Source organism: Buceros rhinoceros, unplaced genomic scaffold (assembly GCF_000710305.1).
Source record: "Buceros rhinoceros silvestris isolate BGI_N320 unplaced genomic scaffold, ASM71030v1 scaffold9753, whole genome shotgun sequence".
NCBI lineage: Eukaryota > Metazoa > Chordata > Aves > Bucerotiformes > Bucerotidae > Buceros > Buceros rhinoceros.
In genome coordinates, this window is record NW_010404220.1 from 35,382 (window position 1) to 46,578 (window position 11,197).

An 11,197-nucleotide genomic window follows, 5' to 3' on the forward strand; every position below is an offset into this window, starting at 1 on the left:
TTCAGATTTCCTCTCCCCTGGTCCAGGGAATTCTATAACTCCACCAGGTCACACCCTGGGAGAAAAGGCAAAGGTATGAGTAGCTGTATATTCCTTCTACAGATGTGATGGATCTTGCACACAATTGATACCAAAGTTTCCATGAGCAAACAAAATAATATGTTATAAAAAAAAAGGTTACAAGTAGTTGTTGAGATGTCCCTTTTAAACCTATAATAATATTGCCTCACAAATACATTGGTAAAGAGGAAAAATTTTTTTACCTCATTATTCTGAAGGTTCTCAGTGTATATGATGTTTAATATCTATCTTTTGTTTGTTTATTTCTCATGCACGGCCCTTAAAGTGTTTTGCAGAAGAGGTATTGTTATCTCCACTACACAGGTGAGAGAATAACAAGAGATGAGGCATGATACTATGGATGAAGCACAGTTAAGTTCCACAGCTATAGTCTTCATTTCTCACAGAATCTTAATTTTCCAGTCACCCTGCAACTGTCTACAGATTATGAGTCCTGCAAATCCTTATTTGAAGTATAACTTTTCCTGTATTTCTCCTGCAGAATCAATGTCCTAGGGATGCAGCCCATGGCCAGCCCATTTGACAATGACTTTTTCAATGGTCTTTGTGAAAGGGTGCGTGATGGAAACACACGGACATACTACCGCAAGCCATGGAACGTGGCTGCTCTTAATTACGATGTAAGTCTAAGTCATTCTGTGGAGAATAGGAAGTGTTTAAATGAATGATGAATACTGAAAACCTCTAGGAATATAAGGCATACTTCCCAAGTCAGGCAGCAGCTTTTTAGCAGAAAGCACTTGATAAATTCCAGAGGGAAACAGATTATGTTATCATTTGCTTTACCAACTAAGCTCAGTTCCCATGTGTTCATTGCTGCACCTGTGTCTAGCAAGCACAACTCCCTTTCTGGAATGCTGACAGTATGAGAAGATGAGAACAACAGAAGACGAATAGAAAGGAATGAGATCGATAACTTTTACTGGGTAGAGCAGCAATCAGGCTACTTTCCCAAGCACACTAATAAAAGACACTGATAAAAGGGCAGGAACAATACTGTGATGGGTTTGCTAATCAGGGATGACTTTCTCTTTCCCACTGAAAAAACAAACAAAACTCTAATAGGCTTTTGAGATTCAGGCTATGACTTGCAGTGAGATCTGAACAGCAAAACTGTTGACGGTCTTAGAAACATCAACACCAGGTGCATTTCAGAAACCAAAGCAGTGTTTTGCTTACAAAATGCTGTGCCTATCGCTGCAAGTAGGAACTTCATAGAACAACGAAACTGAAAGCAGATTGTGCCCACAACAAGTAAATCTGACCCATAGATAATTACTCCTATTTGATTTTGAGGCAAACCCATTATCTTCTCTCTGCAACTCTCTGTTCTGCTGAAGTGTACAAAGATAAACACTGAAATAGGAAAAAGACAGCAACCACATTGCTTTCGTTCAGTGCAGATACACAGGTTGGGACCTATTTGCAAATCTTGTCTGCATTCTAGGAAGGAGCTGCAGACTGCAACTCCTCCTCCACGTGAAGGAACTGTGGACAAACATGAGGCACTTTGGGAGTGTTACATGCTGAGATTTAACTCCTACTGAAACAGTGCCACTGCAGTTTTCTGCTTAGGGATCCAGATGGCGTGGTTTGGGAGATGGGTGGGATTTCTGTTGGTTCTCTTTTAAAAGAGAAAAGACCTGTAAGGAACGGTACCGCTCAACTCTGTCAAGCATGCAACTTTAAAGCGCTTTACAAACTTTTCTGATACTGCCTTTTTTTTTTTCTCAAACAAACTTTCCGTTTTCTTCTCAAAGACAAAAGCAGACAAAACATTCTCCTCTGAGTTCTACCATGATCGTGTGAAAATGATTCGAGAGGTTTACATAGAAAAACAAAAGTACTTTGATGTTGACCTGTCTGTGAAATACACACCTACTGAAGGCAGTAACAAACTTCAAGCACAAGTAAATGCCAGCTACAATTATAAGAAGAATTCAAGTTTAAGTTCAATCCTGACAAGCTTCACTGAAAGGGTAAGTTTAATCAAGCTGAAGCATTTAATACAAAAAGCAAAATTTACACAGTGTTACAAATAGTGCAATATTAATCTTTCAAGTGCTCTAGTTGCCTGCTGCTTGTCTGTCGTCTATTCAGAAAAATGAAATACTGGCAACACCAGGGTTAAGGTTTCTGACATGGCCAAGGGGTAACCAAAAGTAGCTTCATATCCTCCCTGTTTACCCCAGTGGACTAGCAACCACTCCCATATGCAGCAGGGGCTTGAAGTTAGACAGGGCCAGAGATACATGATCTCATCTTGATTCCAGAGCTCCGATCTAGTGCAGTGTGGGCAAATCAAGAAATCAAGTCCTGGGATAAAAAATGCCACTGAGTAGGCTAATTCTAGCTGGACACAAAACAGACACGAGGAATCACGGATCTGAAAGGTCAGATCCCAGCCACTCAGGCATGTCTGTGCCAAGAAACCAGCCCGGGGTAGGAGGCAGGGGCATTAGCACTGACATACGGTACCCCACAGCTGTGTTAGCACACTGCCATGTGATTTTTTAGCATAAATTCTCATTTTTCCTTGATACTCACAGGCCTTATCACAGCCTCTTTCATCTCCACTTCCTTAAGCTAGACAAAGCGAGCTCTCTTAGAGTACCCGTGTCAGTCTGAACTCATGGTAACTCAACTTAAGTGCCTAGCGCTGCTCACAAGACCCTAAGGGAGCTCTCATCAAGGCTCTGCACAAATTCTTCTCCCGTACTTCCTAAAAATCATTTCCCCACCGCACGCTGGAATCACATGCACTGTTCACATGTGCATGTCATGTTAGTGACTCACACTCACTGCCTGCCTGGCTCAAAGCAAAAATTCTTGTTCTCAGCCTCAGGATAAGACTTTATTATCAAACTTCACTTGACTTGTATCATGCCAACATGCAAAGCCGTCTCACACTTCCTGTATGATGACCTGGATCTCCGCTGTATTAATTAGTAGAACCACCCAGTTCAGCGCGTCTCCAGATAACATTGGTATAGCCCTGGTGCTTGAACCACACTCCTGACCAAAGCAATGTGCATGGGCAGTGCCATGACCTATGCCTGCAGGACTCTGCTGGTAATCCCACCTAAACTCTGGAATTGCCCTGCCCCTTCTAAACTGATGTGGCTTTAGCCAGCTCCTTACCTACCTCTGCAGTCTTTCTGACAGGTCACATCCTCCCCCAACTCTCATCACTTCTAAAATTCCACAAAGGAGGACGCTATAGGAAATGCTCTCCTGGAATCAAGATAGATCGAGTTAATTGTATGACCTTTGCCTAAAATGCCAGTTAAACTAGGTAAAGGAGACATGAAGTTATTCAGACATAATCCCTCTTTAATGAAACCTGCCTTAAATGTAGCTGCACAGACCTCATTTCTTTCTCTTCCAAATTCTTGTTTCAAATCTGCTCTAAGTTATGAAATGTTGTGCTCAAGCCCATAAGCCTGTAGCTGCCCTAGTAATATCCTACTTTTCAGGAAAACAGGTAATATATTTGCTAACTGCCACGACAAGTACCAGCAGTGGTATTTGCTATTCCCCATATAATAGACAATATCGTTCTGTTGCACTGAAAGTTGAACTGAAAACCAGTGCTTTGGGACTTAGAGCACTTCAGCAATACTTCCAGTGCCCTAGCACTGAGATCATGGGAAAATCCTGATTTTGCCACAGAACGAGTTCAAATCTTGCTTGTGACACAGACACGGTATTTTCCATTACTTTATTATGTTTGGTTTGTGCCCCACCACCTCACACAGAGAAGCTTGCTTGTTGACAACTCAGCTGATTTTTTTTATTTAGTTTAGTTGCGCATCACCCAAAACATATCAGTAGTACCCCCATCCCCGGCATTTAGGATGCGCTTCACTCCTTCCTGCCTTCAACTCTTTTCATTGAGCCCTCTGGTTTAGCTTGTTTTGCTAGATCCAGCTTGGTGAGGTTGGTGGCCCTCTGCCCTTTCTTCCTTCAATTTTCATGCACAGGAAGATGGCAGCAGTGTGGAGCTTTAATATCCTGTCAGAGCAGGACAACCCTATTTTTCTTGTAGTATCACCTATGAAGAGCTGAATAGTCAAAGGTTAATTGACAGAAATACAGCTCAGCTTATTAGAGGAAGAAAGCTACTTCAGAGTTGAAGCATCCATGAAAATCTGAGCCAGAAGGAGACGTGTGTGGGGTTGGTAGCGAAGCCTGAATACACAAAGATTCAGGCACCCAGGCTATGGAAGACAAAACTAAAATGTATTTGTGGTTTTAATTCAGCCAAAGATTAGTGAAAAAATTTTCTCATCAGCAGGGACCTGTTTTTCCTTGTAATCTTGAAGGTCATGTAAGAAACTAATGTTTATTCGCTGTCATTCGTCCTTCACAGGGGAACAGTGTACCCCAAACAAATGTTAAGGAACCTGTTAGGTTCCTGATAATATGCAAATCAAGGATTCTGCAGCTATATTTTCCCATAAAGGCTGGATAGAATGTCCTTATTTCATTTTATTTACTGGAAAAGAAGTAGCCTTAATATCTATGAGGTCAAGAGAGACCTCACAAAGTGGTACTAGATATCCTAGACAGCATGGCCTAATTCAGCAGCTGGGTGCTCGTGGAATAAACTGTCCAGGTCGTATATGTTTTCCCGACTTATACACCAATGTTTATGATCACAACATCCCAATGCATAGAAGGTACACCAACTCCATAGTGCTGAAATGCACCACATGCAATATAAACTTTCAAGTTTCTTGTCAGACTTGTCTAGGACCCCTTCAGAGCTCTGGAGATCAAATGTATATACAGGAGAAGTACGATAACTTTATAACTGATTAAATAAAATAATGCTGAAGAGAAATGTCTGATCTGTCAGGAGAAGCTGACACTGAGCACAGACTTTGTACTGGTATGAGTCTTCCTGGGATGCAATTGGATCATTTAAATCTCAAAGGATTCACCTCCATAGAAGTAAAAGGTGAAGTTCTGTAGCTCAGGGTATATTACAGTTACTAATAGTCTAACGGCTTGTGACAGTTTTGGCATCAAATTCTCACTCAGACATCTGTTTAGAAAATGAATCGTGATCTGTCACTGGCAGAAGTCTATCACTGTGCACTCATGTTGCTGCAGGTTAGTGGGGTGGCAGTCCCTGGTCAAGAAACCTCCAGGGCTCACCTGCAAGTTAAAACCAGGAGCATCCCAGGGACACCAGGAGAGTAAGGGATTTTGCACATGCTGGATGGCAGGCATATTTGCAGCTACAAACATTTCCTCACAGATATTTAGATGCCCGAAGATTTCTGCCAGTCCTAAACAGTATCTGAGTCAGCCGTCCAAGATCCTTTAAACAGTGCCAGCTAATGCGATGGTCAGTTGCTAAATCTCTTTTACAAACCTCCCATTAACTACTGTTAAGGGAGTCACAAGTACCGCTGACAATAATGGAGTTTGGGAGGCATGTGTTTGCTTAGTCTTAAGTGCAACTATTTCACAAGATGTCATGTGTTATGGGCAGCAGCTAGGTCCTAGTTTAGATTATGGTATAAAACCATCTGCAGTGTAATTTATGACAATATCAGTCATGACACCTAGAATTAGAATGTATGTATGGGTCAAATGCCTTAAAGAGATATTTTCTGGATTAATTTTCATTTTATGATGTTATTAGGGGGTTGTTTTGTTTTGTTTTTAAATGGAGCTGAGTCCTTCCTTCTGATGGTCTGAGAGTAATAAGGAAGTGATCCAAAAAAAAGTGAGAGCTTAGTTCTGCTCTGACTAGAAACAAAGACAAAACTCCAGCTGACCTGTTGGCAGCTTCTGCTATCTAGCGAGATATATAGAATTACTTTTCAATGTTATGAAAGTCCAAAAGGCACTTTTGGCAGATACTGTACTTAAAGAGAAGACCCTGTTGTCAAATAGATCACAAAGAGCCTGCTGAAATTATTAAGGGGAGAGTTCTGCAAACTGGAAGAACTGAAATTATCTAAATCTCTTTCTGCTTCCTCAGTTGAAATTGGAGAAGTCTGAATGAAACAACTTTGTCCCTGTTCCAAAACACTAGACTAAACACCATGTTTAAAAGTGCTGCAGTTTCTTTATGAGTAAAATAGAGTGAATTTTCCTGCTCTGCTGCATACCAGAATGTCATTCACATCTGCTTTCTTCTCCCTGCATTCAGAACCAAACCTTTCTGCACATAAAAGGAAAGATTCAGCTGGGAAGGTTCCACATGCGGAGTCGTGATGTCCGTCTCACAGATAGTTTCCTTGATGATTTAAACTTTCTGCCTGCTGAATATGATAAGGGACAATATTTCAAATTCCTAGAGGATTATGGAACTCACTATGCGACCTCTGGAACTGTAGGAGGAAAATATGAACTTGTGTATGTGCTGGATAACTACGCTATGTCTCGAATAGGTATGCATTCTGCTGGCCTTGCTACAGTATGCAGATTATCACCAAATCTCCAGCCGCACAAAGGGGATAGATTTGTGTATATGGGAAACTACTTGAGAACAGCGCTGCGTTCAGGGTGTGCTGCTTGTGGCACACTGGTGACATTACAGATTTACATTAGTTCAGCAGAGGTCAGAGCCAGGTTTTTGTAACTTCCCAAATTATTTGGAGTCTGTATTTAAGTCTGTAACTGAGGAAAAAAAAATATGTCTTTGACAATCCTCTTCAAAATATTAAGAATACTAATTGATGTGACATGTCTCACAAGAAATCCCCATTCTCTAGAAAATCCACCTAAACTTAAATCCAATTTGCTAGTTGGTGTCTTCGTTCCATATAATCACTCTAAGAGTATGGTGGTAGCAAAAAATAAGGAATAAATTGAAGAACTTACTAGAAATCACACTGTGCACTTAACAGTGTTGAAACTGTGTTTACAGACTTTAGCATTCATACTGGAATTTTCATTGCCCTGGTTAAGATAGGAAAGTTGCAATTTAACCCTTCCTCATGTTCAGTTCAGATATACGTGGTTTATATAAGTGATGGATTAAAGTGATCACTCAGGAATAAAGCTGGAAAAGGCAATTCTCATGCTGATTTTGGAGATCAGAAAATAAGTACCTGCTGCATGCAGGTAACAACATCACTGTCAGATGTTCAGACTATGCAAAGGGACATGGGGTAAAGATGGCACTTACATATCCCCCTATTACTGTGTTCAGCATCTGGAGATTGTGGTGTTGGATTTTTTTTTGTTGGTTTTTTTTTTTAAGTATCAATCTTAAGAAAAATTCTTTCTGAACACAAAAGGTGATATGCCTGAGTTTAATAAATAGAAGGGAGGTTTTGGAGGCAGTAGTGGACAGAAGCGGATTAGAATTTATTGGAATGGAGTACTTGTAAGAGATTAGTGGCCTTAATTAACTTCTTGGGGAAAAGGAGTGGAGAAACATGTTTGAGGTTGGGAAAGAGAAACTAGGAGGATTGAATAATTTAGCACATAACAAGAGCAAATGATAAGCAGCTGAGGACAAATTTCCAATAAATAATATGGAATGAGTGGTCCCTAGAGGGACATCTGCTTTCATCTAGATCAAGGAAAAGAGAAAGCAGCTTTTGGAGAGTTTTGGTGTTTTCCTAATCACTGTAGATCTCACCTGCCCTTGTGCAGACACTTCAAATACAATCGGCCTCACACTCATTTCATGGAAGAGGAAAAAGGAGAAGATAAACGGGAAGAAGAAAGCCATAAACATTTCCAGTAGCCCTGAAATTTATTCTCCAATAATAACATCACATTATTTATGGCTATTCAATTCCTATTATTTCTACTTCCAGGTATCACTGTAGAAGATGTGAAAAGATGTCTCGGCTATCACTTAGATGCCAATATTGCATATAAGCGCATAGATGCCAATGTTCGTATTGATGGTGGTAAATGTGAAAAAGTTCATGTGAAGGACAACTGTAAGTATATCCTTATTTTACAGTGTATTTTTTTCTTAGGAAAGATTATAACAATTGTTTTCCCTTCTACAATCGGTAGAGTTATTGATGTTAGGGAAATGACAAATCTGTCACACCAGTAGAGGTGAGGCTGCCATACTTCCATGCTCCCAGATCGAGCCAGGCTGAGAATGCTTTTCCAGTAGACACACACAAATACACTTATATAACACAGCATACATACATACATACATACACACATATATACATACATTGCTGGCCACACAGATCAATATAGACAAAAACACAGCACTCAGGCAAACACACACTTCATCCTATTCTCCTCTCCGTCTGACCAGGGTGAAAGTCTGTTAGTGGGAAATATCACAGAATGGTTGAGGTGGGAAGGGTCCTCTGGAGGCGATCTTGTCCAACTGCCCTGCTCAAGCAGGATCATTTAGAGCAGATGTTCTCCCCAAGCAGCACACCCTCAGGTATTTCAGCCCCTCCTCAATAAGTATATATAACCAATACACAACCCTCCAGCGGCTGACTTTAGACATTCAACTGAAACATCAACTGGACCCTCAGTCTCTCCTGTTACTGGTACCTATATATACAACACCCTAAGGACCACAGCTCCACTCCCTGATCCACACCAACACACACATCTCCACACACACTATGGATGCTCCAGGTACTGGCCTTAGGTGACCAGTCTACTCAGCAACTGGGCCTTGGATCCTCTTATCTCCAGTTGCCTTACACAGACACATGCTCAGATGCAAACAGAGCTCAGTAAACCCCAGGACCCTGGAGTGTCTCCAGTATTTGGCCTAGAAGCCCTGTAGCCAGGGCTTACAGTAGCCAGTTCCTCCAGCTGTTTCACTGTAGAGACATGAACACACAGTAGCATCACTCATATTATCTTTGGCTTGTTATCAAATGGCTATGATCTCCGTAATGGTTCTCATTTCACCCTACCCCTTCTTTTCCTTTCAGATATAGGGTTTTCTAATTTAATTGCAAAATAGAAGAATTCATTCCACATAAGACGAGTGAGCAAAGAAACTTTGAATTCCACCACATACAGTGAGTGAAGGTTCACTCCTCAGCCATTTTATAGAGATGAACTGATCGTGCTAGAAGGACACCTGTTCTTCAAGATGCATGGGCATTAACTTTTCTTCTTCATCTTCTCTTCTTTTTTCCTGCAGCAGAATTTAAGGATGATGCTGTCATTGAAGATGTCCTTTCTTTAGTTGATGGAGGGCAGATTGACTTTTCAGTTAAAATAAAAGAAATGTTACTGCGAGGTTCCAAAGTGGTTGATATAGAGGATTACATACAGTGGGCTAAGTCTTTGGTTGATGCTCCAGTAGTGATACAGCAACGGGTAAGTACAACTTCTTCAAAGCGTGGCTCTAACAGTTGGAGAGCTGTTGTTCTAAAATGGAGGATGAGACCCCAAGGTTATCACCCCGATTTCTTCAGATGCTTGCTCTAGTGATGGGTATATCAAAAGGATTCAGAACTTTGGAAAAGTCTGTTATGCATGGGCTTTTTTCTTTTACAGCCTTCTCCAATACATACACTTGTTCCCGTTACAATGAGAAATGCATATTTAAAGAAACAAAATCTGGAAAGAGCAGTTGAAGACTACATTACTGAATACAGTGTGTGCAAGTGTGAACCCTGCAAAAATGGAGGCACTCTTGTGGTGGTAGATGGAGCCTGTATATGCATGTGCTCAAGTTACTTTAAGGGAATTGCTTGTGAGATTCCCAAATCTACATTAGTTAAAGGTTAGTAAATACTCCAGACAGACTACAGTGAGTATATTTGTTATTGTGAACAATATCCTGACAAAATGAGCTTTCAAAAGGGCAGAAGGGTGTCATACTACTCTCTTATGCCTACTGCTGTCACATCTCATGGGTCTATGATATAGAAGTTAGTGTAAATTTCTGGGTTCTTTGCATAAAGGGGGGATGCTAAATTAGAGTTCATTGTCCCACATACATTTTTGTGTCTTGGAATGATACCCCAAGTTCATTTAAGGAAACAGGAGCATCACTGACATATGATGCAGTAATGGTAAACTGATTTCAGGCAGAAGCAACCTCATTACATCATAAGGCACTTTGTCTTCAGTTTCCTGCAAAAGCGCTGTATTTGCTAGCACTTAATCATGTTTCGTAATTACTGGGGTAGCTTAATATTAATTTGCTTACAAAGGGGAAGAGGGAGATTAATACAGTTCTGCAACTGATGATGTAAAAAAATGTATTGTGCAGTAAATTAACTCTCTGTGGCCGAGTTTTTAACGTATGTGTGCCCAAAATGGGCCCTAGACCTTGATATTCAGGCAGCTTCCTAGGGAGGCAAAACCGTAGAAACCTCTGGGCTGTTAAGCAGTGACACTGACAAGGGCATTTTCAAAAGCCAAATCTGTGTGACAGGCTGTATGCCGGAGGCTGTAATGATCTGCAGAGTCAACGTAACTGAGAACATAAGAATTGAATCATGGTCTACTTTGTACGCTCTCAAAAGAGTAAAAAGCCCCAATTAATCATTCTGTCACTGCATAGAAGACAGAGAGCTGCTGGACTAATACTAGTGTGGTGTCCTAATACCAGTTGTCACGGATGGAGGCTGGAGCTGTTGGAGTGCCTGGTCCACCTGCATCAATGGAGAAAGCACTCGAACTCGCCAGTGTAATAATCCCGCACCAGAACTTGGTGGCAGACCATGCCAGGGAGAAAGCATTCAAAAACGGCCCTGTGGAGAAGGAAAATAGTTATGCTGCTCAAAAACAGGTAAGCAGCCTCTCTGAGGAGCAATGTGTAACTGCTGCTTAAAATAAATAGTCAGCCAATACTGGGGGCATTTCAGTGACACAGTTGAAGAAGTGGTGGGGAAATCCAGTTTCATTAAAATCTGTGACTTGATATTTTTAAAAACAGACACCTTGTAGTTCAAATTTGTAAATGAATGTCTTGACAAGTAATGTAATATCACAGAGCTCAGGAGTAAAATGGCATTCTGGAGAACAGACTAAAAAATCAGCCCTTAAAATCCAGATTTCGTCTCCAGTCAGATTCCATCAAAGAACTTCTGTCTTAGGGAGAAGGAAAGAGACACATTTTCTAGGAACAAAATATAAAGACAGTTTGGGAGTCTGAATCCTCTTTCTTGATAAATAGAATGCTTAAACC

The 11,197-nt window shown here is 40.9% G+C and overlaps 1 protein-coding gene across 1 annotated transcript in view; it reads left to right on the forward strand.

Moving 5' to 3' along the window:
* Positions 1–10,779, forward strand: part of C9 (complement component 9) — an 18,945-nt gene extending 8,166 nt beyond the window's left edge. Inside the window, exons 5-11 of the mRNA XM_010133306.1 lie at positions 563–701; positions 1,842–2,060; positions 6,251–6,491; positions 7,872–8,000; positions 9,197–9,375; positions 9,556–9,784; positions 10,619–10,779. Coding sequence (XP_010131608.1) covers positions 563–701; positions 1,842–2,060; positions 6,251–6,491; positions 7,872–8,000; positions 9,197–9,375; positions 9,556–9,784; positions 10,619–10,779 — 1,297 coding nt within the window. The remainder of the gene's footprint in view (positions 1–562; positions 702–1,841; positions 2,061–6,250; positions 6,492–7,871; positions 8,001–9,196; positions 9,376–9,555; positions 9,785–10,618) is intronic.
* The last annotated feature ends 418 nt before the right edge of the window (positions 10,780–11,197 follow it).